The sequence below is a fragment of the Haemorhous mexicanus genome, chromosome 2 (genome assembly GCF_027477595.1).
Source record: "Haemorhous mexicanus isolate bHaeMex1 chromosome 2, bHaeMex1.pri, whole genome shotgun sequence".
In the NCBI taxonomy this organism is placed as follows: domain Eukaryota; kingdom Metazoa; phylum Chordata; class Aves; order Passeriformes; family Fringillidae; genus Haemorhous; species Haemorhous mexicanus.
Genome location: NC_082342.1, coordinates 84207846 through 84222951, shown reverse-complemented (window position 1 = coordinate 84222951; position 15106 = coordinate 84207846). Strand labels below are relative to the sequence as shown.

At 36.2% G+C, this 15106-nt stretch overlaps 1 protein-coding gene across 1 annotated transcript in view; it reads right to left on the bottom strand.

Annotated features, from left to right (window-relative positions):
- ITGBL1 (integrin subunit beta like 1) overlaps positions 1-15106 on the bottom strand; it is a 125205-nt gene that overhangs the window by 61264 nt on the left and 48835 nt on the right. Inside the window, exons 3-6 of the mRNA XM_059839305.1 lie at positions 9643-9789; positions 6695-6817; positions 4831-4971; positions 1917-2057 (exon numbers count right to left, since the gene is read on the bottom strand). Of these exons, the coding sequence (XP_059695288.1) occupies positions 1917-2057; positions 4831-4971; positions 6695-6817; positions 9643-9789 (552 nt within the window). The remainder of the gene's footprint in view (positions 1-1916; positions 2058-4830; positions 4972-6694; positions 6818-9642; positions 9790-15106) is intronic.

Sequence of the window (15106 nt, the reverse complement as noted above, 5' to 3'; positions counted from 1 at the left end):
AATTATACTTCAACTTGAGTTTTAGTCACATCAAGCAAGCCATATGAGTCCTTCCTTTCATATCTAACTTTTCCTCATTTACAGTTATATAGTGTAAAAAAGACCAATGTACCAGTCCTTAATCCAATGCCAAATGGCAGTATCTTCCCCCAAGCTCCTTTGAAACTGTCTGTACTTTCTTACCCTCTGCTTCCTTAGAGCCATTATCATCCTGGGCAGCAGTAGCTGCAAAGGCAATAATGTCCAGGAAAGGGGAGTTCAAGCATGACTTTTTCAGTTTTACAGCATTACTTGTAGATGCCACAGGTTTGCTTTAATTTAATTAGGTTTGAAAGTCTTGTGTTCACCCTTAACTATAAAATGCATTTTCCTTGTTGATTTGTAGCTTTGCATTCCTTAGCTGATGCTGATATTTTGATCAGTCCCTGAGTGCTAAAATCCCTGACAGCAACACAGTGTTACATTCAAAAACTGACAACCAACTCGATCTTCCTGCTGCTCTCCTGACTTTGTGACTGCACACAGCTCTACATCATTCCAGTTTATTCATTAATAAACCCTTAAATAAATATATAATATCTGCAAGTGGTTGAACAGCAACTAGTAAATTAAGTCACTGAAGGTTTTTGGAAAAGCTACGTTCCCCCCCTTTTATTAACTAGTGAGTCCTCTAAATTTATTAAAAACAAAACAAAACAACAACAACAACAAAACCAAACCAAAACAAACGGGGGGAAAAAACCACACAAAACCCCCACAACTGTTGAGAAACTTTTTAAACAGGGAAAGAAAAGGCTGAACATTTTATATATCATGCTGGTTTCAGCTTTCTTTCTCTCTTACAGAAAACTCCAATGATCTTTCTGTATGACATGTCTCACTCTAGGGATAGGAGGAAAATATACCCCATCAATTTTGTCCTTGGTGTGACTCTATTCTTCCTGTTATTAATTAGGCCAGACCAGATTTCTACAGGATGCACTGAAGCCGACAACGCCCAATCTGTAAAGTCTCTTTGAAATCACATTCATTTACTTTTGCAGAATTCCTGTGTGTACAAATGGCATGCTGTGTGCTGAACAAAGTCCTTCTCTCCTGCCTAGTGTTAGCATGTTTATTAGTATCCACACAAAATGGCATGCAAGGTCCCTCTCAGAATCTCAGCTTTTGTTAGCTGATACAAGGAACATCTATAAACTGCAAAACGATGGATGGATGGATGGATGGATGGATGGATGGATGGATGGATGGATGGATGGATGGATGGATGCATTGATGCATGGATGGATGGATACTAATTGTTTTGAATATAATGCTTTCAAGTCCAAGTAGAAGAAAAAGGAAGATGGGTGTGTCTAAGGTGTACAGTCTGGTCTACAGCTACAGAAGTGCAGCTGGGCCACATATTTCTATTTTTCAAGTATTGATGCTCTACTGGATCTCATGTCAATTTGTATTCTCAGGGGACTGTTTTTCATTGACTCATTTATTTACTCTTCCTTGAACTTCTTGATTATCATCTATCTCTCTGTCATATAAAATGAAGTAACAAACACAGTCTTATCTAATGAACTTTCAAATTCAAATTTTCCCAAGAAAGGATACACTTATATTTTAAATTTTCAACCATTATCCAATTCATGTTAGGTTACACTGAACACAAGGGTATTAGAAGAATCTAAAAGATTCTTCCTTAAAGAATCTAATATTTACAGGGTTTCATTACATGGCATAGAAAAAAATACAGAATTATGTCTTTAATTTAAAAAGCCCCCTCCAAGCCCCCTCCTGCCCCCCAAGCTCAGTATGAGAGAGCTTGGAAATGAGAATTGGAGCACTAGGGAAGAAGAAGATCAAACTAGTTGGAAGGCATTTTATAAAACTACACCTAAGACCCCTTTATGCTCAAACCTTACCTGAACAGAAGTCATCAGAATATCTATCATACACTGCTTTGCAGTTTCTTTCATCACACTCACAAGTATCTCCATGAATATCTCCCCAGTCACCAGTTGGATCCACATCATGGCATGTACATTCCCCACATACACATGTCCCTAAAAAGGTTAAAAAAACAAACAAACAAAAAAAAAAAAAACAAAGAAGAGAATATTAACTGTGTAATTTAGAGTGACAGCACTTTGATTACAGGAATTTACACCTGTGAATTTTCAGCTCTCACAGAAATGCAATTTCAAAGCTGCAAGTGGTAATCTTGAACGTGTGCTCATCTTCTATGATTTGACACCTTCCATGATTATTTAGTAGCAATACTTTAAACAAACAAATTGGCATCCTGTTCATGTTTCTTTTTGCTGTTGAGCCTTGCTAGGAGTCAACAAAAAATGTAGCTCACAGAACAGTTGTACATCTTTGACATCAACAGTAATTTGCCCTGTCAGTAATGACAATAAAAATCAATTCTGTTTAAATGACTTGGGCTTGGGCACAGGGGATAATTAACGGTTGTTAAAGCAGAAATATTTAAACTACAAGAGAATCCAAACTAACACAGCTGAAAATGTCTAGGAAGCCATTCTTTACCTAAAAAGAACAGATCTAAGCAGCACAGATCTACATGAAAGGATACTCCTCCACTTTTCCAAGTCCATATACAGGGCCACACCCTGTTGCTTACAATAAGAAGAAATGTGAATAAATTAAAACAAATTTGCATATTTTACTAATATTTTTACTAATATTTTTTACTATTTTTACTATTTTACTTTTTTTTCACTATATTTACTAATTTTACTAATATGCAGAGATATGCACCCTACTTATTAAGGAAAATCTGAACAAAAACCCCCAACCAATCAAAAAAAAAAAAATCCTTATTCAGAAATCCAAATATGCTCCAGGGCAACACTCTTGCTACTTTTTTTGAGATGCTAAGAGGCTCGTAGAAGCAGCCTGACCTTACTGATGCATGCAGTTCATTTCTTGCAGAGTGGCTTCACCTTCTGCTACTCTGCCAACACATTTGTCATCGTATTTAGGTTACTCTAAACAATAAAATGTGTTCGAGGACAACAGGACAGGATGACTAAACAGTACACTTAGATATGGGCACATTCTCTCTCTAATAAAAGGAGAAGGTCTACACAACCCAGCATGAATGACATGAAGAGCTACAGCCCTATATAATGCTAAGAACCCTGAGACAGCCCACAAGGAATTTGTGCCTAATTTTTTATACTTTCACAATTCAGTGACATTACTGAAGAAGTAAAAAGCCAACCAACCAACAAACAAACAAAACCAGGAAATGCCTCTGGAGAGTGATTAATCCTCCCAGAAACAAATTCAAAGTTAATTTAGATCAGCTGTCCTGGATGTCAGAATGCAGAACATAATCTCACCAAAGTTTAAAAATCTAAAATTTCACATGTCTGACTAGATAGTACAGGGGAAAAGATAAGCAACAATTTATCCATCTTAGCACTGAAGGAGGGTGGGCAGCAAGGTTAGCCTCGATATTTGATTTTTAGAAGGCTCAACACTGACAAGATGAACTGTACTTATATCACAAGGTGTTTAAACACAGAAAACTGGGTAAGTAGGACTAAATGGAGCAGAAATACTTTGTTGAAAATCAACTTCACATTGTCAGAATCCTACAAAATTCTTATGAAGATAAAATCACAAAGACATGAAAGGCTAAAGGCATGGAAGTATCACACAAATGTACATTTGCATTGGAGGTTGCAGCTACTCAGAACATCAGCTATGCTATTCACACAATTTCTCCTATTGCAATGCCAGTTTAAAGAAATAATCACACATTAAAATTTCAAACTCGATTAAAAGCTTGCTTTGACGAGAAATTCTTTGCCAAGAAATTACCTTCTCAGTGCAAAGAAAGCATCTGATCTGATGACACTTTGATATCTATTATTTCCAGAGCTACACGAAAACTTTATGCTGAAGTCCTGAAACTAAATGAGCCTACATGGTCTCTGTATTTGAGCCAAACTTTCAATTTCAGCCTAATTATGAGAAGAGAGTTTTCTAAATGCTCTCAGGATGATTGGATGTTCTCAATACAGCAGGTTTTTCCAGTAGAGATGCTTTTAAGAGATGCTATGTGACTCTTGCTTATGTACTACTATAATTATTCTGATTTATTGCCAAAAGAACACCCTATTTTTTTAACTTCTTGTTCACAGCAGCTAGTGAAAAGCAACTTTATTTTGTGGGTTTTTCTTCTTCTTTTTTTTTTTTTTTCCCAAAAATGGCAAAATTAGACAGAAGTATAAGGTAAAATTCAAACTCCAAAACTGTGTGCAGATAAGATCTTATGTAGTTAGAAAAACTGTGTGAAGTCTATACATTCCACAGCATTGTTACTGAACACTTCACAGGTGTTTTTTTGGTTGTGGTGGAAATTAAATGTTTTGTGTTTTCATTTTCCCCATGCCATTGTGAGTCCTAAGTCTTCTTTAAGAGTGAATTGACATACAGTTCTGTGACCTTACAGCACCAACCTGTTCAAAGCCAAAAATCTGGTAATACTTTATTTTGCAAGGTAGGTTGCTTACCAAAACAAATATATACTAAATAACAAATTATCCTGGTCAGACTTATTACAAAAATAAAGAATGAGAACAAGCTGAGTTTTCTTAATCAAGAAGTGGATGTGGATTTGTGTAAGTTTATCCCTAAACACAGGTAAATACCCAGCTGGAAATGTATATCCAGAGCTGAAACAGGTGAGAACAAGTAGAAACTCTCAGCAAACACAATCTATGTCCTACTATAGAGAATGCTTAGAGTGAAAAAAAAGCCAACGATATAAGCATGCGTAGAAGGTCCATGCAAATGACACACCTCTGTTGCTGCAGATTTTGCCATCTGGAGATGTGCATCTTTTCTTGATCTCCCAGGGGGTGATGTCACACTGGAATTCACATTTATCTCCATGCCAACCAGCCTCACAGTAACAGTTTCCACAGTAACACTTTCCATGGCCTTAAGCCAAAACAAATTTTGTACAGTGAGAAAGAGGCAAGTTTTTAAAAGGCATTAACAATTTAACTGTTTTGATCTTTTCCTTAAAAAATTTTCACTACTAGATTCAGAATAGAAGCAATTTATAGTCTATGTATGAATACATAAAATCAGACAAAAGATACCTGAGCTACACTTTTCCCCTCTAGTTTAGAAAAGGTTTTCCTTTAATCATAGATTAAATCTAATCAATAAACACTAACTGACAGCATAATTTTTATATTTTTAAACTTTATTTTTTACTTTATGGGTAAATTTTGAGGACTGTAATAGTTAAAATTCAAGTACAGCTTTACACATCAAGGTAGGACACAATACTTGGCACGTCTAAAAACACATTGTGTGTTCTTGACTCCTCAGCTAGTTGCAGTAAAGACATCTTGATTTATTACACACCAACTCTGTTGTATATGGCTTCCCTTCTTTTTCCCCTCTCTAAAGATTTCTGAACACAGCTAAACCAGTTCATTAAGGAGAATTCTTTTCAAAATTAATCTTTCAGATGTTCTTTTAACAAAACATACATATCCCAAAAAAGATGTCTGCATCATTCAAGTCTGAGTGAAAGCAGCTCCAGAATATTTTCATCTGCTAAGGTGCATGTGCCATGTGTTTCAAAGCACGAAGCTTTTAAATTAAGTAGTTGCAATTCTTACTAATCTTAGAGCTCCTGAATCTGGACTTCAGAGGACCATTCTGCATAACCTCATTTAAAATCCCTATTTAATCCCAGGATTTTAAAAAAAGGTTTCTTTTTTACCTTCAAAGGCACTTAAATAAATAGAATTTATTTTGCTGTCTGTGTAAGGAAAAGACAGAGAAAGAAATTTTCTGTACAAGTACTCTCTTTCTTCAGACACACACACACAGAGGAAGCACTACCCCCAGATATGGATAGTCTGGGAGCAGACTGGAACACTCTTGTAGGCATATGGACACAATCTGCTTGTGTGTAGCTTGAACAATGTTTGTAGCACCTTCCAGCTCAAAGACAAGCCTCCTTCCCAACACAGAAAACAGCATTTATAATGCCATAAATGGTGTGCATTGCACAATATTTGACTGCCAGGATCCTGCCTTATAATGACATGAAAGAAGAAGAGTTTGAATTTTGGTTGCTTTCCTGTGTATCAGCAGAGTTCATTTCTTCTTACTTTTTTGCCTTTCCTATCACAGATGAAATTCATTATTCATTCCTTTCTCTTCTTATCTTCCTGCCTCTGAGTTATCATCCTACATTTATTCCTGATATTTTTAATTTTTGCTTCCTTGACAAAATTCCTAATAATCTATGTTCTGGTTTGTTTTTTGGGTTTTTTTTCGTATGTTATCCATTCTGCTCTCTCTTATCTGTGCCACGAAGCATTCACATTCCTCATATATATTCTCCTGAGGACAGACACACTAAGCTATGAATTACCTTAGTGATTTATCTTGCACAATTCTCTTAGCAGTTCTTCCAAAAAGAGGAAAATGTCACAGGATTTATTCTTTCTTTAACCTTATGGTTAGCTCATTTTTGCATCTGAAATTTGCACTTACAATTTGCAGTGTGAAGTCTTACAAATAAAGTTACTTTTTTTTGAAGTCATATATTCAGTAAAGATATTTTGTAGAACCATGCAATTAAATAATAGCCTGTATTAATCTTCTTCACTTTTCTTGCTCTCATTAAGATACATACCTGTACAAATCTCTCCTGTTTCATCATCAATGCATTCTCTGTCATCACATTCACAAAATTTGCCATATACCAGTCCGTTCTCTTCTGAGTTAGCACATTGGCACCTGCCACACTGACATGTGCCTGTAAACATTTAAGAGACATGACATAATGACTGCAGATTATAGAAAGAGTTTCATTAGTGTGTCCAGAGATGGTACATATTTTATTTCTGAGAAGGCTGAAATCCAAAGATCATCCACACAAATAAAGACATACACAGAAATTATCCATATCAACAAAAAGCCTAATCTTAGCTGTGTTTCTAAGCCTAATCTTAGCTGTGATGGAGCATTCAAGTGCCTTTGAAGTGTAAAGCTGTTCTTTTCACAGTATAAACCACAAAAAAAGCCCCAAAAAACCAAACAAGCAAAAAAAAAAAACACAAAAAAACTTTCTGACGTAATGAAAAGCCAGAGCACTCAGGCAATGCAGTAAAGGATGCAAATGGATTTGTAAACAGATCTCTCTTCTATCACAGCTCATCGTGTCACACATTTGCTCCTTGGTGTTTTGAAGAGAGTTGCCCTCAGCTCAGTGGCTTCCTCCCTCCATGATCTGCTCTACTGAATAGGAAGAAATTCTTTTATTGCTCCCTGGGAAAGAAGAATCCCTTCTTTTCCCTCAGCAGGTCTATCTGACCTGAGATCACAAATAACTGTATGAATGAGTTCCACAGTCAAAAAAAAAATAATCACAAACGCATTAAAATGACATTAGAAACAAAAGTATTACTATGCCGCTCATATAAAAATCCCCTTGTCCCTTCTTTATTAAAATGGAAAGGGTGGAAACTTTGTGCAATATCACATTACTGGGGCCTTGTGGTCAGTGGTCTCAAACAAGTTGTTTCAAAAGTCAATGGCATCACTATGCCAGCAAGTACAGATTTTTTTTAATTCACTTCACAACATTCATAATCCTCACATGACATCCATATGTATTTTTGAAAACACAGTTATTGGCATCAGAGAAGTGCCCCAAAATAGAAGCTTTATGCTGATATTGCACAAGATTGCAGAAACCAGTTGACGTTTTTACCCTTAAAATTTTACCCTTACGAGCATAGAATGACTTTTAACAAACACCATGTTAATCAAAGAACAGAAGTATTGGGCTCTGCTACAGACACGGCCATTCTAAAAGAGTAAATTGTAAACATGTATGCAAGAGCTAATATAGTAAAGTTATAATAATAATAATACAACTGATTATACAACACAAGTAACCTACAGAACTAGAGTTATGTCCCACAATTACCTGGTAAACAAATACAAATGCAATTTTTGAGAAAACTGACATGATTACAGATAATTCTGGAAGAGGAAAGAAGATAAAACAGAAAATTGATTCCTATACTGGTCAGAGGTTCTAAACAGGTCAGAGAGACAGTGTATCATAAAAATGTTCTTTCCTTCCATTGGGGAATGAGAAAATTGCCCACATAGAGAGCCTCAGTTTAGGTAGGATGCCCTAGCTGTTCTGAGAAATTATTAGGAACTAAGTCAGGAAAATGAATTTTTAGGTGGATCTTGATTGGTTACTGAAAAAAGTTAAAAGAAGTGATTATCTGTGTTTGTAACAGCTCATGCCACCCCTTCCTATGTTTTATTGGCAATTACAAAACAGAGCCCAGACCTCAATGACAGTATTAGTAGCAGATCAAAAGGCAAGCCCACCAAGACAAGATATAGCCCATCAAAGTTAGCCAAACTCCCTAGTCAGTCTCATTGGAAATCCTGTCCTGTTTAATATCAGCAAAAGCAAAACCATTTGTTCTTCTCATGATGCCACAAACACTTCCCCCTTGGCTACTTGGAGTGGCTGTTAAGCTATGTCCATTTTCCTGTGAAGACTTCTAACCAAGGAAAGAAAGAGGCTCTCTTTTAAGAACTTTGACTAAGTACAATGAGCTGTACTTTTTTTTGAAAGTCAGTTTCTCATTTAGCTATCTCTCATGGCTCTCTTGATAGCAAGTTTCATACATCTGTTGTAAGAAATTAAGTGTATCATTTACTCAGTATGCTGCATGCTAATAGTTTAATATTAAACTGGATTCTTACCCTGTACTACCTTCTCTCTAACAAGTCCCACAAATCCTTGGGATTCCTTGCTCATGCCAGCCACTAACTTGTGAGAAATTTACTTGTGGATTCCAACAGAATGTGTGGATTCCAACAGAAATTAAAAACTAGCAATTGTGAGCAGAAGTGGCAGTCTTGAAACCTTTTTCCATTTGGAGGTCAATGTAATGGAAAAACCAGAAGGCAATTTCTGTTCTCACAGCTTAATTGGTAGAAAATGCCCTTTAAAATGGTACCATTCTTCAATGAAATCTTCTAAAAGGCCATTTGGTTTTCCTCTGATTTTTTTTTTTAAGGAAAAGACCTATTTAAGTTAAGATGGTTATGAAACTAAACAATTAGAGAAGAGAGTGTTACCAAATCAGGACAGTGAAGATGGAAATGCTCCTTTAAATGATTCAACAGATCTACAACTGATTTTAATAATCACAGGTATAATTCAAAAGTGTGTCAAATAGTTTCACAGCTTATAAATGTCCAGGAAAACTATTTGCAAATGCCATTTCTGCATTCTGTAAACACAAACACTTGACTGAGATTATATCACTTTCTGTATTAAAGCCATTGCAACAATATTCTAACGAGGAAAATAAATGACACAGTTGCAGTTTTCATAAACCAGAGCACTGAAGTAGGTGTTCCTAATCAGTGTACATTTTATGCACAGAAATAAGCCTATAGGAAAATTAAACATTTTAGTATACCTACAGTTACTCTCAGTCTCTTGAAACATATTATACAAAACTATTAGTTAGGAATGACAGTGATTCTCAAGATAACACTGGGAGAGCACTAAGGTATCAAAAGCAACAAAAGACATCTTACCTGCACCAGAACAGATGATATCTTGAGAATTCTTGCACATTTCATTACTTTTCTTCCGTGTAAGATTGCAAGTAGTTGGATACTGACAAGCTTCACCATACCAGCCTTCATCACATTTGCACTTCCCACAGTCACACTTTCCATGGCCTAGCAAAAGAAGGAAAGAGTGTGTCAAGACCCTTCTTTTCTCATTCAGAAACTGGTATTTTCTTATCCAGCTCTTAAAATAGATTCCATCAATTACATTTTTAAATGAACATGACTAACAGATTAACTTAACAGAGTTCATATGCAATTAAAAATAGCAGGGAGACAGCCAGCACGTGGCTCCACCAAGGGCAAGGTCTGCTTGTGCCATTTTATGATGGAATGACTATATCAGTGGACAAGGGAAGAGCTACAGATGTAATTTATCTGAACTTCTGTAGTGCATTAGACACAGCCACCCACAACATCCTTTTCTAAACTGGAGAGAGATGGGTTTGATGGGTGAGCTGTTAGGTGCTCGAGGACTTGGTTGGGGGTCTCACTGAGAGGCCTGGAGGACACCACTGACAGGTGGAGTCTCTCAGGGACCTGTACTGCGACCAGTGTCACTGATTATCTTCTTAATGACACAGACAAATTTGCACCCTCAGCAAATTTGGAGATGTCACCAAGCTGAGTGGGGCAGTTGACACCACCAAAGGATGTGATGCCATCCAGAGGGACATGGACAGGCTCAAGAAGAAGGTTCCTTGGAATATCATGTGGATTAACAAGATCAAGAGCAAGGTGCTGCCCCTGGGCTGGGGCAACTCCCAATACCAACCCAGGCTGGGGGATGAACAGACCAGGAGCTGCCCTGCCCAGAAGGACTTGGGGGGGCTGGTGGATGAGAAACTGGACAATTTTCACTATTTATGTTGCATACAAAGCATCATTTTTTACATTAGCTTCCAGGAGCAAACTTTTAGTACTTCATTCTTTAGCATTCCTATACAATTTAAGGTAGTAAATATGAAAACAATTTCATCTCTTTTAAAAACAGGGAATTAAACTTTAAAGTAAATATCTTTTGAATATATATGTGATTTACATAATATTCCCATCCTATCACTGCATCTTAAAACCAGAATCTAATTGCAGTCTATTTTAAATGCATCTGTTCCTCTGGTTAGAGTCAATTGCCTGAAAAATACAAGCCCAGTCTGCTGCCAGTAAGAAGGAGTTTAAATAACTATTGTAAAAGACATTTTTAAATAGAAAAAATTTCTTTTGCTGCTCAAGAAAACTTTGCTTGCCTTCCAACATGGTCCTAAGACAAAATACAGTTCAATAGCTGCAAAAAACATAAACCAAAAACATAAGAGAACATGTTAGTTATTGTTTCAAAACATGAGTTGCCATCTTAAAAATTACTGAATAACTCTCCATTGGTAAAGTAAAAGGAAAAAAGGATATAAAATACAGAACAAAAACCAACTCTAGTGACTCCTCTGCTTCACTGACAGACAACAGCATAAAGCCATTCCAGAAAGTGCTGGTAAATTCTAGGGTAGCTTACAAAAATGTAAAGAAAAAACATACTCATTTTCCTTCCTTTGAAGGATTACTTGTCACTATGACTTTGTATTCTCTACGTTAGGCGCTCTTGTGATTTAACAGTTTGATGTCTGCTGGTGAAGAAAAGATGTTCTAATAAAAGTAGGACCCATTTTCCCATTCCCATGTCTAAATGACAGAGTAAGGCAGAAATCACTCTGTATCAATTATTACCAATGGTCCAGCAGCACTAACCTCTCTCAGTTAGAGATGCACTAATCTAACACATGATGCATGAAGGAAATAAATAATTTCACTTAAAATGCAACACAGTCTGTTAGAAGAAAATTAATGAAATATTTTCATGAAAGAGGTTATACAGAGGAGTTATTTAACAAGAAAACACCAAAAACCCTGAAATTAATAAAACTTTGAGAAGCAATGGAATATCATTGGCATGCAACTGAAAGAAACTGTCAGGAATCTAATATGAATTTGCAAGATTGCACACATGATTTTCACCTTTACCATCCCTTAAAATTTATGGGTTTTTTTTAATTGTAAAGCAATGGCAATATTCTGTCCAAAAATCTGTGTGAAAGGTCTATATTGAAGTTTAGAAGGCCCTAACTGCCTGAAATACCTTGCATACCTCGTTGGATCTTCCCTGTTCCATGGATGATGCAACTGATCTGCCAAGTCAGTTTGGCATAGAAATCCCCTTCTTCCTTATCTCCCACACCCATGTGTACCAATATTATTGCCCTCCTCATGACAAAAATAATGATGTGATGAAATATAAACCAAGTATGGAATAAACTGTAAGAAAATTTAAAAAAGCACAGAAGTTCATACTGGGTAAGATAAAAAAACCTTTTCTTTTAGAAAGGTTTTTGTAGGATCCCATTTGTCGTGTATAAATTTCTGCATTATTTAGATAGGAAATAATTTTATGAAATAGTAAATAAGGAGTAACCATCACTATGAAAGCTACAAGGGAAAATTTCAACTTCCCATAAAATAAATTTTAGCAATAAAGGGTAGACCTAGGTACCCAGGTATTTGAGGATGTAACACAGAACATGAGAAAAGTGAAGTGTAAGACCTCACTAAATAGCTGGTTAAGAAAGCTGTATCTCAAAGTGATGCCACATTCATTCCTTTTTTTTTTTTTTAAACTGTAACACAAATAAATGCTAAACACAAATAAATCAGAACTTCACTAAAACTCATCATCAACAAAACATCAACCAAAACAAAAAAAAAAAAAAACCAAACCAGAAAACAAGGAGATAAAGCAGACTGAAGAAAATGCAGTAATTCCTTTAAGAAAAAGACTGTCTGAGGACTGTTAAAACTTGCAGCTTCAAACATTGGGAGAAACATTTTATGACAAAGGGTTCAATTTCTAACTAGATGAGCAGTCACCTCAGAGGATATCTGGACTATGCAGAAAGCTTTTAGGGTGGAATATAAAATTAATATGCTAGAAAAACTGTCAGATGTCAGAAAATATATGAAGAAAGTGAGAACAGAAAATGTTAGGCAGGGTCAGATCTTGCAGAATTTCAAGTACTAAAATGTACTTTCATCATCCAAATAAAAAGAAAACAGGAAAAAGAGTGGCTTCACCAAAAAGCTAAAACCAGTTAAGATTAAAGACAATTTACAGCGCAAAACAAAACGAATATAGGGATGTTGATTACCAGTAGCAAATGCAGTGTGGCTAATGACATGCTCTCTGGATATGACAATTACTCATCTAAGAAAAGAAGAAAACAAGGACATAAAACTATTTTTAAGGAAGTGTCTGGACCAAGAGGGCAACACCCCTCAACCTCCATTTGAGAGTACTTAAAATACTTGGGCATGAAAGGGCAGTTCAGCAACAAAGACTACCAATGAATCTATCAGGCTGGCAATCAAGTGTCTGAAAAATAAAACCTAGCTTTTGTTTCTTTAAAACAAAAGGAGTGTACATGATCCAGACAACATTAAAAATGTCTGTTACCTCATGAGCTGTGCCAGGATTTGTAATAAACTATGAAGCATTGCATAGCTACAGACACTGAAGAAATGAAAATGGAATATAATGAATAACAGCTTTACCCCAGAATAGACTATCATTATGCAAAATAACCTGGCATATCTTTTTTTGAGATAATGAATATTGTAAGAAAAGGAACATAAGAAATCCATGTGATATGATCATATGTGCTGGACACAATACTGCCCATGAAAGGAAAAAATATTCTGGACAAAATGCTCTAGAAATGCCAAAGAATCACAACATAGTTTAAAGGAAGGAAACAACATAAGGACAAAAAGGCATATTACTGGAATAGAAGATGTCTGACTATGTTTCAAATGATGTTTTTGGAGCTCTGTGTGTTTTACTGATACTGATAAAGAACTTCAGATAATACAAACAACATTTGGCAATAACAAACCTGTAAATCCCCACTAGAGAGGTGAAGATAAAAGATCATACAGAAATAACTGGACTGACAACATGAAGGATTGAAGTAGTAAAAGTGGATTGAAACTGGAAATACAAGCACAGGATTATACACTGGGGCAAGGAAATGATGTCACAGGCTAATATCTCCCAAGCTGGAAACAGCAAGAAGAATGTGACTGCATATTGACATCAGCTCTGGAAACATGGTGTGACTAAGCCTTCAGCTGACAAGTGTCTGAGATGTACCCATTGGGGATATATCACTAGGGACAGGAAGTGGTAACAAATCTGCATTTGAAATTATTCACACCATGTATGGGATATGGTCCTGAGCCCAGTTTCCTTTAAAACTTCCATTAGGTCTCTAAACTTTAGAAGACCACGTCAAGTTATCCAGGGAAAACATGTGCAGAATTTTAGCCACTTGCAAAGTTACAATTGGTTGGGAATTAAAATGTCTGAGCAGAAAGATGGTAATTTAAACCACAAACATTTGGGTCTGATGACACACTTTTCTGCTTAGACCCTTGACTTCAACCTAAGTGCCTTCTAAAAATATTTTTCTACTACCTATTACCATGCCTACAGGTCCAAGAGCAAAGATAGAAAGGTAAAAATCTCTGATAAAAAGTTCTGAACCCACATTTGTATTGCACATATTCAGGGCATCGATTTGGAAGCCTGCTTCTGCTGAGCTCTGTGTGTAATCCATCACGAGAGACAGGCACTTCTGCAGAGTGACTCAGGTCCTGTGTGGGCTGAACAGACCTCAAAGGTTGCCTGTCTTTTTTCACTAAACGGCTGGGAAGCCGGGACTTTGGAGTTTGAGGCATCATTAGATGGCTTTGCAGGCAACCACAGATAATTCATTTATGTTCTTTTGCTTCATTTATCTACACAATATTCAGTGTCAGGGTTTAAATATTCTGACGTATTTTGAATAAAAGAGGAGCATGATGTCAGCTTAGTTACAGGTTGAACTGCATTGCTTTATAAAAACAATTACATTCAATAATTATTGGTTGGACCAGAAACTAACTTTGAGCACTGCTTTGGTTTTTATGGGTCTGCAGAAATTGCATCATTCAGCAGTTCTATTGGGTTTTTTGTGCATCTTACTGGAAAAGATTCTCTCCACATTTGTTCCAGTCTTCTTTAATATTTTTATTACGTTACATTCACTGTGACTGAAATTTGCTACATCCTTGTGCTTAAACTTTCCATAGGCAATGAAATCAATCAAAACAAACTACTTGGTTTGCCACCTCCCATACTCTGGCTAAGAGCATGTGTGAATGTTTATCTGCCATGACTATCTTTTCTACAGAACAATGGTGGGGCATAAAAATGTAGACTCCTTAACACAAAGAAAAAATAAGAAAAAAACTGGTCTTGATGTTAAGACCTTGAATTGGAAAAAAGGCGACTAGGTTTAACTCCTGCATCTTTCATTTTCTAGATAACCTCTACCACACAAAA